This window comes from Ahaetulla prasina, chromosome 18, assembly GCF_028640845.1.
Source record: "Ahaetulla prasina isolate Xishuangbanna chromosome 18, ASM2864084v1, whole genome shotgun sequence".
NCBI classification, from domain to species: Eukaryota; Metazoa; Chordata; class Lepidosauria; order Squamata; family Colubridae; genus Ahaetulla; species Ahaetulla prasina.
This window is the reverse complement of record NC_080556.1, coordinates 4921286-4937172: the sequence shown is the minus strand read 5'-3', so window position 1 is coordinate 4937172 and position 15887 is coordinate 4921286. Positions and strand designations below refer to the sequence as shown.

The window sequence follows — 15887 nt, the reverse complement described above, 5'->3', positions numbered from 1 at the left end:
TGACTCTCCTTATCGGAAGGTCGCAAAAGGAGATCCCATGATCTTGAGACACAGCAACGGTCGTAAGTCTGAACCGGTTGCCAAGCGTCTGAATTTGGATCACACGATCACGGGGTTGCTGCAAGGGTCATGAGTGTGAAAAACGGTCGTTCAGTGCCATTGTAACTTTGAACGGTCACTAAACAAACAGTTGTAAGTCGAGGACTATCTGTACGTAGTATCGAGCTAAAGACATCGGGGGGGTGGGGGAGTGGGAATGAAAGCAAAACCAGGCGAACAATGAACAATGCCGGTTTTCCCCTTTGGAAACGAGCATAGATCATTAAACGGATTAGCCTCAAAGCAACTGCAGGGTGTCCTTTTGCATCTTCCCTTTTAACCCCCGCTTGTCAAGCGCACCCCACCTATTTAAATCAGTGGTCACCAACTGGTGGTCCGTGGATCACTGGTGGTCCGCGAGAAAATGTTGGTGATCTGCAAAAAAATTATTTGCACTTTTTATATTGCACTAAATCAGGGGTCCTCAGACTAAGGTCCCTGGGCCGGATACGTGCAATGAATGTTTGTGTTGCTGCACAGAGTCTCCCCCTTTTTGGGGTTTTCTTGTGCGGGTCGGAGGGGGGCAGAAATTCCAACTTGGGATCTGCTTCAGCCTCCTGGTGTGGGGCTTTGGGCGAAGGCTGGAGGGAAGTGCCGCTGGTGGCAAAGAGCCAGAGGGCCTCGTTCCAGTGGGACAGCATCATGGCCTGGAACTGGCTGACCATCTCAGCCCACTGAGCCTCCAGGCCCCAGTACCTGGCCTTGCACTCCCGCAGGTCTTCCCTCTGCTTGGAAAGCCTATGCTCCTAGTCCTCAGTGAAGTGCTTCTGCTGAGCCTCCTTCTCGGTCAGATCCTGTTTTGCCAACTCTTTCTCCTGGTGGCTGCTTAGCTCCAACAGCTGCTTCCTGTTGGGGCCCTAAGGAGCTGGGGGGGTGGGGTGTCAGGCGAGGAGTGGCTGGCAAGGGGGCGGCGCCCCTCGATGTGAGTGACATTGAGTTGGCCACGCCCACCCAGTCACATGACCACCCAGTCACATGACCATGCAGCCGGTCATTAGGCAGATCATATTAGTGGTCCGCGGGATTTAAAATTATGAATTTAGTGGTCCCTGAGGTCCGAAAGCTTGGGGACCCCTTATTTAAACCACCAATTTCACAATCACCAAGTCGTTTCTGAAATTCCACAACAGGACGTTGACAGCTTTCTCCTTGGGGGGTGAGGTGTGGGGGGGAGAAATCCAGGGCATTGAAGGGGAGACATCCTTGCCATTGCTCCAAACTCCCTCCTGCTTCCTATATCTCTCGAGGGGAAGGAAAGGCACGAAGCTATCCCGAGCGCCGCCCAATGCTCACAATTAGCTTTTCCATTCCAACACAACTGCTGTCGTGTTGAGAACAATCTGATAAAACCATTGCAAACCTACCCACACCTGGTTAAATAACTTCTCCTGACACTTGCCTGGAACATTGTCCTGGGGACATTGCAGAGCTGTGCAACCTTTGCTAAGCCCTTTTTTGCAACCTCCACCTTTGCTAACCCCTTTTTTGCCCTATTGCGAAGCCACCCAGCCCAAAGCTAAGTCGGATTGCACAAAGAAGTGATAGGTTTCACTTTGTGTCACTGGAACAACACACATTGGGCTGGACAAATTGGTTGGTTTGGGGTTTTCTTCCCTCCCATGCCTCTTTCTTCTCGGCCTTCTCTATTTATTTGAGATATCTATAGATACCCGATTTTAATATTTAACCCGCCAGAAAGGGGAAATGCTCAGCTGCACGCTTGGAGAGTAATCAGGTGAACAGCATGTCTGTTGTAATTCAGAAACAGGCATTGATCCAATCCAGGTTTATCTTTCTCCTGGCTCCCCCCTGTTCCTTCTTGCAATGTAGGAATTCTGGGAGTTGAAGTCCACACGTCTTAAAAGTTGCCAAGCTTGGAGGTCTTGATTTAGATAAATCTGCACGTGAAGTGTGGCAAATAAAATAACAAAAGTTTGCTAATCATTTTTTTAAAAAAGTCTCCCCGGAAATTGCACCTAAGACTTTTCCATTCCATCCACAAATCTTGAAATACAGGCTATATCCAGGGGTGAAATCCAGCAGGTTCTGACAGGTTCTGGAGAACCAGTAGTGGGAAATTTTGAATAGTTCAGAGAACAGGCAAATACCACCTCTGGCTGGCCCCAGAGTGGGGTAGGAATGGAGATTTTGCAATATCCTTGCCCAGGAGTGGGGTGGGAATGGGGATTTTGCAGTATCCTTCCCCTGCCATGCCCACAAGCCACACCACACCCACCAAGCCATGCCCATAGAACCAGTAGTAAAAAAAAAAAATTGAATTTCACCACTGGCTATATCTCTGTGCTAAGCAAGATTTTGATCAAACTTCTAGCTAGCTCTAAATCTTCCCGATTAAGGACATCTAATCCCTTTCAACTTCAGAAGGCCTGATTTGATGAAGCAAATGATCCTAATTGGCCTATTATCAGCCTAAGGCTTTTTGCCTATCAACATTTAAATTTTCAGTAACCTTTCGCTTTGTGCCAGCTCTCTGATGTAGGCTTGAATATCCTGCAGGGGGTGACTTTTGACCTTAGAACTGATGTGGTTCTTCACCATTATTATTTTATCCTGCCTCATCATCATGTCTGTATGTATCAGCTTTCCTAGGATTTTTTTTCCCCTTCTCCATTTGCTGGAGCCCAAGCAGGAAATGTCAACCTCTGCCCAGTCTGGATACAAGGGAACAGACTGCAAGAAGCGAAATCATCACGCTATCTCCATATCCACGCTATCACCGTATCCGCTAAGCAAACATTTGTTTTAGGCTTATCCAGACAAAATTTAAGAAATTCACAAACACTTAAATATGCTAAGGAATCGCCAGACGTGAACTTTACTTAATCCACCAAACAGGGTGTAAATATAACAGATTACACAACGTCTCCACAAGATTTAGATTGAATCGGATCGTACTGCTGTAAAGATATATATATATATATATATATATATATATATATATAAATGCTGGAGTGGGACATGAGGGCCCAATTTAACTAACCAATTGATTATGGAGCTTCCTGGATGATTTGAGGCCAATGGCTTTCATAGCTCAGCCTATGGATTGCTGCAGGGCATATACAGGGTGAGACCACCTTCTATGCAAAAGGACTGTTTATAGCAGGGGTATCCCACCACTGGACTATGACCCAGTAGCTGGCCATGGTCCGTTCAGAACTGGGGCGCTGAAGCGCTGAGCGTGCACGCATAGCTCCATTTTCATGAGTGGCGGGTACTTGTGCCAATGGAGCTGTGTGCACTTGTCTGACACTTGCGTGGAACCGTCTCCTCCTAACCTGCCATTCCACAATATTGTAAAAGTTGGGGGACCTCTGCTTTATACCGTTTATCACAACCGGAACAAACGAAACATAAAACCCTTCCCAATTTGGAGAAAACTGGCCCACTGTTAACAATCACCATGCCCAGAAAGTGCTTTTTATCATTTCAATTTTTTTCTGGGCCTATTTTCATTCTTCTTTCTTTCTGTGATGTCTTTTCCCAACAGCGATCACGAACATTTTCACCACCCGGTCTACGGAAGCTGCTTCACCCTTAACAAGAATGGAACGGATAAGTTCTGGAAAGCTTTCAAACCGGGAATTGTTTATGGTATGTACAGATCCCCCACCCACCCAAAAAAATAAGTCAATTAATCCAAATCTTGCAAAATTAGATTGAAATGCCAGCGGCTGGGGGTTGCTGCGCTGCGCCTTCTGTTTTCCTTTATTTTCAGGATTTGATTGGCCATGTGGGGAAGACAAGATACTATCTTTAGGTTCTTTTTAATGCAAGGTGATCTCTCAACTGCTGTTTTTCCAAAAAAAAAAAAGATATCAAAATCAAAAAGTCTTCAAATCAAGATAAACTTAACAAACATGTTGATGCAGTTTTCTTGGCAGGGTTATTGGTTTACAATCACCTTCTCCAAGATGTTTCTCCGGCTTCCAAAAGTAGCTCCAACTTCTAGCGTTGCCTTGTTTCCCATCCACATTCTAACCCAGTGTTTCATCCACCTTGACAAGTATAAGATGTCATCTCCCAGAATTCCCCAGCCAGCCTGGATTTCTGGGTACTGAAAGGTTGGGAAACCCTGCTCTAACCAGACACGTAGCTCCTTCACTTCTGAGTCAGTCCGGGTTAGCCAGAATTAATACAGGTTAAGTCCTCAGCTTAACAGTTCAGCCAAAAATGTATGTTGTTGTGTAAGAAATTTGTGAAGGGTGAGTTTTGCCCCATTTTACGACTTTTCCCGCCACTTATCGGTTAAATGAATCCCTGCAGATCTTTAAATTAGTAACACGGTTGTTAAGTGAATCTGGCTTCCCCATTGATTTGGCTTGTCAGAAGGTCGCAAAAGGGGAAATCACATGACTCCAGGGCACTTCAGCCGTCATAAATGTGAGTCAATTGTCAAGCCTCTGAATGTAAGTCACGTGACCATGGGGATGCTGCAACGGTTGTAACTGTGAAAAATGGTCACAAGTCACTTTTTTCAGTGCCGTTGTAGCTTCGAACTGTCGCTAAATGAACTTTTGTAAGTCAAGGACTACCTGTAGTTAATTCAGTTTAGGAATGAATGTGGGGGAAGGGAGTCTTTTCTTTTCAATCCAGGTATAATGCTCAACTTCTTGACAGAAAGTATTTTCCGGTTGGGTCTTATTTTGTGGGAAACAGGGTGCATATATATTTTTTCTGGGAAACAACACACCCACACCCACACACACACACCTGTTTCCCAGAAAATTAGACCCAACTGGAAAATAAGCACTAGCATGATTTTTCAGAATGCTCACAATATAAGCCATACCCAAAAGTAAGCCCCAGTTAAGATTGTCAACCAAACGGACGCATTTAGTACCGTATTTCCCTGAAAATAAGACTTAATAGGAAAATAAAAACTAATTGTGTCTTTTGGAACAACCATTAATATAAATCCCGGTCTTATTTTTGAGGAAACGTGTGTGTGTGTGTGTGTGTGTGTGTATGTGTGTGTGTGTGTGTGTGTAAAAAATTGAAGACTGGTTTTAATCAAGGAAAGAGTAACAGTGGAAAAGCAGAATCCCATGACCTCATGTCACTTTAACGGTAAAGAACAGAGAAAGTGAAAAGCAATGAGGAAAAAAATCTGGAGGGCAGGGCGGATAGAACGAAAACAGCGCTACAGACCTGGGCAGCCATTTGGGCTATCACAATTCCAGATGCAGGTTGCTCCGAGCATAGCAGACATAAGATATAGGATGTGTTTAAACAGGCAGACAGCAAGTTTATGAGACGCTAACGCTGTTTTTAGAACGTGTTACTCTAGGGAGAGCCAAAGAAAGAGGATAGGGTGAGTCACAGAGATGTTTCCATCTCGGTGCAAATCGGGCATTAAATCTCCTTGAGCCTTTCAGAGCTTTTTGTTGTTTTTACAAGTCCTAGAAAAAAAAACATCGCTGTATTATCATCCCCTGATAATAAGCCCAATCGGACTTTTGAGTGCATGCGCTAAAATAAGCCTCCCCCTGAAAATAAGCCCTCCCTGAAAATATTTAAACGCAGAGCTGGAAATCAGGTAAGACGGCAAGAGGAGCCCCATCTTGCTCCATGCGCCCTAAAATAATAAGACCTCCCCAAAAATAAATCCAATTGCTTATTTCGGGGTTCAGAAAATATAAGGCAGGGTCTTATTTTGGGGAAAACACGGCACAAAATTACACTAAATGTGAACAGACATTTCCCCTAACCTATTTGAAATCTGTGAATTTCCTCGGTGCGTACAGGAGAACATAGAAGCACATGCATTCTCCACCACTGCGTATTCCTCAAGGCAGTTAACTCCCTCCTCTATTCACATGGGAGGCTGCAGAGTCACAGTGAATAATTCACAAGCGAAACACAACCCACACAACCAGTGTTGCTCCCATACTTGCTAATCACAACATCAGAGGCAAGCCATGTGCAGGGCAGATTCGGTTTCTATCAGCCTCCTCGCCTGCAGTACAATCCGAGCAACGATAGAAACAAACCCTGCCCTCTTCTGCTGAATCCTGATTTTAAAATGTCCTCCCATTTCTCCTACCCCTACCTCCTGCTTCCCAATACAGGCCTGTCCCTCATTCTCAAAGTGGAGCAAAAAGACCACATCCCTCTGCTGTCCACCACGGCGGGCGTGAAAGTCATGATTCACCGACACAACCAAACCCCCTTTTTGGAGCACGAAGGTTTTGACATCAGGCCTGGGACCAAAAGTACCATTGGCATCAAACAGGTGGGATTGCTGGTCTCTCAAAGGCGACTTTCAAGAACTGTCTATAGCAGGAGTCGGCAACCCGCGGCTCTGGAGCCGCATGTAGCTCTTTCATCCCTCTGCTGCGGCTCCCCGTTGCTGGTTGGCTCCACAATTGATGGGGCTTTCAGTTAAGACAGGTAGAGGAAAAAGGAGGCTGCACTAGGAGGAGAGACAATGGTGGGGGAAACCGGACTTCCGGTCAGCTCCAGAATTGAACAGGGGGCTTCCAGTTAGGACTATTGTGGCTCTTTGAGTATTTTAAGGTTGCTGACCCCTGATTTATAGAATTCCCGGCAGGTGGTTGACAGGTAGTCCTCTACCTCAGGCTACAATGGACCCCAAGCTTCCGTTGCTAAGCAAAACAGCTGTTAAGTGAGTTTTGCCCCATTTTGTGACCTTTCTGGCCACAGTTGTTTTAACTGAATCACTCCAGTTGTTAAGTTAGTAACACGGTTGTTAAGGGAATCTGGCTTCCCCATTGACTTTGCTTGTCGGAAGGTCTCAAAATGTGATCGTATAACCCCCGGGACACTGCAAACATCATAATTACATGCCAGTTGCCAAACATCCGAATTTTGATCGTATGAACATGGAGATTCTGCAACTGTTGTTAAGTGTGAAAAAAACAATACTGTTGTAACTTTGAACGGTCACTAAATAAATGGCTGTAAGTCGAGGACTACCTGTACAGTTCAGTGTTGACAAATGAGGAGCCCCATTAGCCATAAGAGCAGTAGACTGTTCTCTATATGTACAGTATATACTCTTCCAAGCAACCAGCTAAGGCCAGCGAACAAAGCATATTCCCAAACGGCAGGTATAGGGAAAGTATTTCGACTTTAGTCCAGAGGGTACCAAGCATCAGCAGCTGGGTTTGGAGACACTGAATTTTGCAATCAAATGCTTCTTTTTCTCTCCCAATGGCATAGGATGAGGTGTCACGCTTGGGTGGGAATTACAGCCTATGTACCAATAACGGGGAAGATGTCAACATCAAATTACTCTACAACAGCACGTATACACTGCAGGTATGGAGAAAGCGAAGAGGGCGCGGCCCCCATTTATTTGTTCAGATCTCATCTTTGAATCTCCGCCCATCTCCGTCGATCCTGGGGCCAAGGTTACAACCGAGAAAAGAAGTTCAAGATTCCTAGACTTTCTCTTGGAAAGTCCAGAGATGGCGGCATCCTTTTAGTCACTCAACTCCTTAGGAAATGATATCGATCAGTTTACAGTTTCCAATGCTGGAGACAATATATGGCCGTTATGATCTTGTCCATTCATTTGACTAGTCCCTCTTTTTCAAGCCTTCCCAGTTGGCAGCCATCACTACACGGTATAAATACCGTGTTTCCCCGAAAATAAGACCCTGTCTTATATTTTTTTGAACCCCGAAATAAGCGCTTGGCTTTATTTTCAGGGAGGTCTTATTATTTTGGGGCACGTACAGCAAGGCAGGCTGCTTTTACCAACTTACCTGATTTCCAGCTCTGTCTCCCTAACCCTAACCAGAGGAAATGGCTGCACATGCGTCTAAATATTTTCAGGGAGGGCTTATTTTTGGGGGGCCTTAGTTTAGCACATGTGCTCAAAAGCCCAATTGAGCTTATTATTAGGGGATGTCTTATTTTAGGAGAAACAGGATATACAGCATATATTTAACATGTCCCCATTCAGACAATATCCAACCCTCCCAATGCCTGTGTTCTGACTTAGGCTTCCCCAGCAGCACGAAGCCGAACCCTCGTCCCGATAAACCCCTTTTATTTAATTTACAGTGAATTCCTCTCCATCAAAGTCTTTCTTCTCCCGCAGTCTTTCAAGATAGTTCACGATTATCGACCTTTGTCAGGCTTGGAGAGCGGCCAGGCTGATATCTTTCATACTCCACCCTGTAACCGACAATACTTGGCAAGAATGCAGGAACAGATCTTCACCCAAATGAACTAATTGTCTCCTGCAAACTCCCCTCCCCTTCACCCCTATGGGAGGGGCCATTCACCGTCCACCTGTGGCTTTACTCCTGAGTCGACCCTTGTTCTTTAGCAGTTTCCTTCTCCTGGCAGCTCTGCGCATGCACACACTGGGAACAGGCTCCAGCTGTTCTTCTGCTCCACTGATGTCCGACTCCAAAGGCAGATGACAACTGTCAGATGGCCCTGGCCCCATCTCTGCCTCCGACGCAGAGCCCTAGTCAGAGCCTTCCCCAGACTCCAGGACTGGCCCATGTTCCTCCCCAATTTCCTCACTGTCCGAATCTGCTGCCAGATCCACTGGCTGCTGGCAGGTCACAACGGCCTGGGCTATGAACCTAATTGCAATCCCTGTCTGAAATTCAGCATTTTATCCTCTTGTCAACAGAACTTTTTCCTTGCTCGCTCATTTTCGTGTTATAGGTATAGCCCTCACTGCTCCTCTTAACCCATGTTCCTCGTGCAATCTAGTGAATCTGAGGTTCCAAATTCAGTGCAATAAGAGGAACCCAACCCCCTGTTTTGCTCTGCTCTCCCAACCAACGTTGCCATTTCACATCGTCTTGCAGGCCTGTTTGCATTCCTGCTTCCAGCATCATATGGTTCAGAAGTGTGGCTGTGGATATTATTTTTACCCATTACCTCCTGGGGCCGAGTATTGCAACTACAATAAACATCCTGCCTGGGGTAAGGAATCAAGACGGACAAGGACATTGATCTGTCTGGTGTCCTTCACATCTGTCTCCCTAAGCTTGTTGGATGTCTTGCTTCACTGTCTTTTAGTCAGATTTCGGGGTGGGGAGACGGGCCAAACCTCTCACTCTAGGCTACAGCGCATTATTGCCTCTGCCGCCCTTTCGAAACTCCCAAGCGTTGCCTTTTCTTTGTGCCCTCTCAATTTGGCAGTGCCACCTGGCGCCAAAATGAGTTCTCACACTATACATTTTAAGAGCTTCAATGCCATTCTTTGTTTTGCAAGGGCATACAGTACGGTTTGACAAGGGAGGACGTTTCTTTTTTTCTTTTTTTTCCCCTTCGTTTTTCAATTCCTGTTTATTTTGTCATTGTGGCTCCGTTCTGTAATGGGATGTGAAAATAACCTTGGGGGAGGCAGGAAGAAAAGCAACGGCAGCAACAATGGTTTGACAGGAGATCTCTCAGCCCACAGAAGGAATGAGGTGGAGGAAACATCTCAGAAGGAACCCCGTGTCATGCCTGGAAGCCATATTGCCTTGGTGCCTTCCAGGATCCAGGCCTGCCACAATCCTACCGTGGGAAGTTGGGAGGGGGGATCGCATGAGTGAAGTAGAATTAGCCGTAACAAAACTTCGCAGAGAGGTTCAAAGCCATGGTGTCCGACAGCTGTGCAGAGAAGAAAGTGGAGGTTGTTTTCTCTAGGTGAAGGAACTGATTGGAGCAGTGGTGGACATGTGGGAGAAGTGGACAAGGTCTTGAACTTTCTTTTAGGTGAGGAAAACCCGGAAGCTCTCAGATTCGGGTTTTTCCAGATGTGCCAATATGACATCTCTAATAAGAGTTAGCTTTGCAAGCCTCGGAGTTTGATTTCGTTGGGGGTGTTACTTGGAACCCTGACACCCCCTCCCTAGTTCTCAGAAACGTAAAGGCAACAGAGGGGAAGCCTCCTGCAAGATCCTGTTGTTGTAACCTTACAATAAAAGTTGCGTTTAGTCCTCGTAGTTTTGGTTCCTCTTCTGGACTTTCTCAAAGGGCTGATGGCATTTACTGAGCTAATCTTTGCTTTGTTCTCAGAGCTGCTACAGGACAGTTCCGTAACTCGTCCTTTCAAAGTCTCCGTGAGATCAAGGCAGCCTAAACCCCTACTTGCCTTTAGCATTTGGACAGCAGCCTGACCCAACTGTTATTTAGTTTGGAAACAGGAAGGGAAAGCCAGACATTGCACAGCTGTAAATAGGAAGCGACAGGCCAGCTGTATTCGTCTGGAAACGGGAAACGGGGATTTTCTCGAAGTCCAGTTTCAGCTTCTCCTTTGGGATCTTCCAGCCCTGAACTTTCAGCCACAGTTTTACCTGTGGTGGTTGCCTTCTTTCTATTGACCTCATTCCTTTTTTCCCCCAGGTCATTGCTTCTATCTGCTGTACAAAGAGCTCACCGACCACCAGCTAATCTGCTTTAGCCAATGCCCCAAGCTGTGCAAGTGAGTAGCAGAGGAATGTTCATGTGGATGGAGGGAGGGCAGGTTGACCCTCCCCTCGTTTTCTGCCGTTCCCTGTCTTGTCCTGTGAAATCTCATCTCCTCCCATGCTTCAGATCCTCCAAGCGTGCACGCAGACATATAAGGCTTGAATCTTCCCTGGGCCACCTTTCCCCACCTCAGGGACATTACAGATGAACAGAGTTGGAAGGGACTTTGTAGGTCATCTAGTCCAACCCCCACCCTCCCAAGTGGGAGACTCTAGGCCATTTTCAACAGATGGCTGTCCAGTCTCTTCTTGAAAGCCTCCAGGGATGAAGCTCCCACAACTTCCGGAGGCAACTTCTGTTCCATAGGTTGATGGTTCTCACCGTCAGAAAATTCCTCCTTATTTACAGGTTGAATATCTCCTTGTTCAGTTTCCATCCATTATTCCTTGTTTGGCCTTCGGGGGCTTTGGAAAACAGCTTGACCCCCTCCTCTCTGGGGCAGCCCCTCAAATATTGGAAGGCTGCTATCATGTCTCCCCTGGTCCTTCTCTTCACTAGACTAGCCATGTCTGGTCCCTGCAACCGTTCATCGTCTGTTTTAGACTTCAGTCCCCTAAGCATCCTGGTTGCTCTTCTCTGCACTTTTTCTAGAGTCTCAATGTCTTTTTTTTTATAATGTGGTGACATGTTCAGTTAGCTTCCAGCAGAAACCAGCTGTGCAGGGCACTGATCAACCAACACCAGTATCTTCCCCCATATCCTGTGAACAAGTGCCTCCTTTAAAAAGGACCGGCATCTTGCAAGATACTTTGGGGGCGGGGAATCCTCATTAAAATGGAAAGCCTTCTTTAATAATAATAATAATAATAATAATAATAATAATAATAATAATAATAATAATAATAATAATAATAATAATAATAATAATAAGAAGAAGAAGAAGAAGAAGAAGAAGAAGAAGAAGAAGAAGAAGAAGAAGAAGAAGAAGAAGAAGAAGAGGAAGAGGAAGAGGAAGAGGAAGAGGAAGAGGAAGAAGAAGAAATTAAACAAGACATTCAGAAATAAATGTATTGATTGCTCTAGATGTGATATAAAAAGAAGATAATCTTGCAGGAGAAAAAAAATCCCCCACACATACAGATGTTTGACAAAGATTTGTACACAACCAGTTCATTTTTTCATCAACTTATAGAATTACAGTGATTCCCAAATCTTTGGGGAGGGCTTGACAATATTGCAAAAAATATTTGAGGTAAACACGAATGCAAACTTGCTGGATGGGTATGGAATTAACAGCAAACTCTTATGTCATTGGCAGGGAAACTTGGTATAAGCTCTCCGCAGGATACGCTAACTGGCCATCAACTAAATCCGAGGTAAAGCAATGCTTTTTCTTTTCCTTTCCTTTCCTTTCCTTTCCTTTCCTTTCCTTTCCTTTCCTTCCCTTCCCTTCCCTTCCCTTCCCTTCCCTTCCCTTCCCTTCCCTTCCCTTCCCTTCCCTTCTCTTCTCTTTTCTTTTCTTCTTTTTTTGCACAGACTGGGAAACGGGAAAGAATGTAGTAACGACTTACAATGGACAGCCTAACAATTAAAAGTACCTCCCATAGAGTTGCTTCCATCCCACTGTTCTTGAAAGAATCTGGAAGCTGTCCATGCTTCTCTTGATCTTGGAAGGCTGAGAACAGACAGGGCACACCTCGAGCTCAATAGCTCCCGATAGGATAAAGGTCATATTTCGTGGGATATCTTTCAGGGATAACAATTCACAGAGACCATGGGTATACACAGGGGTGGGCTTCACGGTTGTAGTCATAAGTGGGAAGAGATGAATACTAGTAAGGAAGAGAAGAAGAATAGTAATACAGGTCTTAGTAAATAATTTGACAGTGCTGTGGGATGATGGCAATCCTGCCACAGAACCTCCCTGGGTGACTTTGAGCCAGTCACGCTTCATCCAATCTTCTTTTGGGGAAAACGGGGGGAACGATCACATGCTCCTTTCTTTGAGCATGATTTTAAAACAAAATCATTGGCAAACTTTCCTACATCATCGTTCTGAGACCAATCAGAATTCTTGGCTGAACTCCCTATTCCTACCGGTTCTCCCCATCTAGCATGCAGCTTTTTTTGTCTTCTTATGTCTTCCCTTTCAGATTTTAACTTCAGTCCCTGCATTTCTATTTCAGAAATGGATTCACAGAGCACTGCAGGCAGACAGCAGGTACAACATCACCACAACGAAGAGGTTAGTTACAGGATTTTCTTGTTCCTTGGCTGGAGAAATCCTGCCCGTGATTTGCAGGTGGTGTGTTGGCTTGCTTGCTTTCCCGATAGGAACAACGATCGTTTCCTTTCGGGGGCTTACGAAATGTTTCTGTTTTTAATCAGGGCTCTCAGATTCAAGGACAAACTTTATATTGTTAGAGAAATTTGGTTCGCTCACATTTTCTTTCCCTCCATTTCAGCAAGGATATTGCCAAGGTGAATATTTTCTATGAGCAATTAGATTACTATTCTTGGGATGAGTCTCCGGAATATAACGTAAGTTGGGGGGGAAATTCCTCTTTCACGCGTGCATTTTATGTCCGGAAGACAACAACGTCGGAAGCCACTAACTGTATGGTTCATGTTTTTATTTGGGGGTTTAGGTGACCCTGGTGATGTCCAACATGGGAAGCCAATGGAGTCTTTGGTTTGGATCTTCTGTCCTCTCGGTGGTCGAGATGTTTGAGTTCCTCGTGGACGTCATCATCTTATCTCTCATCTTCTTCTATCGGCGGCTTACGGCCAAGAGAAGACACAAAGTGTCAAGTCCCCCTAAGGTGCCAAGCGTGAGTTTGACTTTGGAGAAATACCGCTACATCGAAGAAGGTTTGGCCACGGATCAAGATGCAGAGAAGTGTCAGGCCAGCTACGAGAATCCATCCTTCGTCCACGACGAGGGGCTCCCTCCATATTCCAAACATAACAAGTATCAGATGCCGGAACTATATCCGCCTGTGGTTCTTCACCGATTTAAGCACCAAGAAGACCAAGGGACACACCAAGATCCCAAGAGTTAACGGCCACAAGGCCATTTTCAAAGGACAGTTTCTCTACAGGGGTGGGTGGGAAGAGGAACGGTGAATTCCCCACACTTGGAAATGTCAAAGCCCAAAGGATAGGACCCACGGGATTGGGCATTCGACAGGTGGTGGAATGGGTGATTGTCCTCTTTCAGATTTTCCAGATGCTCCTAAGGCAGATCAGGGACTACGCCTTTCAGTGGAAGACAGTGAGCTCATGGAGGTCACGGAGGTCAACAACCCTCCCACCCCTTTTTCCCGTGAACTAGGCAGCTGACGCACCCACCGCGTGCTGATGAATTCCTGGATTGACTTGAAAACTGTTTCTTCTTCCTTCTGTTATTTCTGTTGCCACATTTGTCCTACGGATAATCAAGTTTTATTTTGAGCTGTTCCGCAGCCTGTTTGAAAAGAGCAGTCTAACTTTTGGTGAGCTGGGGCAGTGGGAGACTGCCTGGCCATTGTATATATATATATATATTTAAATCTCTCATTAGTTTTGACTCGAAGCTCTCCCGAGGAAACCAGATTCAGCTGGCCACCCTCGACTGGAATAAATTGGATCCTCGACATTTCACAGACTTACTCAGGTTAAATGTTAAACCACTCACATATATTTTTTTTCTTCTAAAAATACCTCTTAAGTGGACATTTACGAGGAAACGTTCTGTATCGGCTGCATTAACAGGACCGCCGGGAGTCTTGGGAGGATGCGATAACAGGCATCCGTGCTCTTCATTTGAGCAAAAGGACTTTTTGTGCTTGAGTTGACCCATAAAAATCTATGTTGGGCGTTTCTGATGTTCTGTTCCTCTTCTGTCCCATGTTCCCTAAGTCAAACAGGCAAAGGCACAAAGCAATAGTTACCACAATGCAAGTCGGCCGGTGTCCAAAATTAAGCCTAGCCTTTTTCCGAAACTGACTATAGTCGAACCCTCAGGCGAGAAATAAAAATAGCTGCGTGCAACTACATTTCTGTGATTCGCTGGCAATAACAAGCCTTCGGATTGGTTGAATCCCCACCCCTGCCTGGAAGACATTTCAGTCCCCGCTTTTGTCAATTATGCCAAACATCAGCATGATTATTTTTAGATCAGACTAGGAAGAAAATAAGAATTTCTGCAAGCAAAATGTCAGTGGTAGGATGTTTTCCAGTTCTCAGCAGAATATAGCTTTGGCGTCAGGAACTAAGGAAGCTTTTGCCTTAGACATAAAACAGAGAATTGGGGATATGCCATTAATTTTTTTTAAGAATCAACTCCGCTGCTGGAGGCTGAAAAGCAAATTATATTGGGAGGATCCATTTCGTCAGTCCTATTCACATGTTGCTAGACAAAGCGACGTATGTTAGCTCAACTACCCATGTCAAATACCCAGCTGGCACGTACGCGGAGGCGTTCTGTGAAATCCATATTCTCTTAACTTCTGATTCTGAACAGAGCCAAGATGGCACCATTCATGGACAAGAGGCTGGGGTGGGATCTCTTAAGAATAAGAGTTCAAACAAACAAAAAAGGAAAGAAAAAAGAATTAAAACGGTTGAGGAGGGGATATTATCAAGGAGCCAAAGAACAAGAAATGACTAATGATGGGAAAAGGGAGAAAGAAAACGGAGTAGAAGAAGAATGCAAGGAGACAGTTTGAAAGGTAGCGTAGCTGACACACCCCGCCTTGGTCTCATTTGCAGGGACCTAATGGCAATTGAAACCAACACACCTTCTAGAAAGGTATCGAGGCACATGAGACATCTTGTTCTAGATCAAGCCAATCTCCTCTTCCAACTGCAAACAGCTCAGCGGTTCTGGAAAGCCAATATTTTCAACTGACACCCCTCTCCCACCTCCAGCAGATTTCTGGCAGACAAAGGTGTGTTAACCTCAGGTATGAAAGCTTTGTTTGCCAGCAGGGGATTGAACAGACTTCTCTGAATCAACCTAGGTAGAATTACGCCGTAAGACACCTGTCACAGTCGCTGTTCCCTTTCTTTCCCCTTTCAATTTTGATTCTGTTTCTCTTTAACGGTTGTGCTGCTATTGAGACCTGGATGTCATTGTAAACATGAATACCTGACTGTAAATTATTTGGGATGTGTGTATGTATGAATGGGAAGATTAAAAAAAAACCCTGAAGCTTTTTTTCCCCCGCTTATCTGGTGTAGTTTAATAACTTATTTTCCTTGTATGTTGTTCGCGTGTTCTTTCGATTTCGGAAAGTTGAAACGGCAGACAGGAATTTGTTCGGATTACTTTATTGTCCTTCAGTATCATCAGATCATCCATCCGTCCATCCAACCATCCACTCACATACATATAC

The 15887-nt window shown here is 45.2% G+C and overlaps 1 protein-coding gene across 1 annotated transcript in view; it reads left to right on the top strand.

Moving 5' to 3' along the window:
• The window catches only part of SCNN1D (sodium channel epithelial 1 subunit delta), a 44870-nt gene extending 29185 nt beyond the window's left edge, over positions 1-15685 (top strand). Inside the window, exons 5-13 of the mRNA XM_058160891.1 lie at positions 3608-3711; positions 6189-6352; positions 7303-7401; positions 8916-9033; positions 10444-10522; positions 11828-11885; positions 12696-12754; positions 12975-13050; positions 13158-15685. Of these exons, the coding sequence (XP_058016874.1) occupies positions 3608-3711; positions 6189-6352; positions 7303-7401; positions 8916-9033; positions 10444-10522; positions 11828-11885; positions 12696-12754; positions 12975-13050; positions 13158-13571 (1171 nt within the window). The 3' untranslated portion in view covers positions 13572-15685. The remainder of the gene's footprint in view (positions 1-3607; positions 3712-6188; positions 6353-7302; positions 7402-8915; positions 9034-10443; positions 10523-11827; positions 11886-12695; positions 12755-12974; positions 13051-13157) is intronic.
• Positions 15686-15887: the final 202 nt, after the last annotated feature.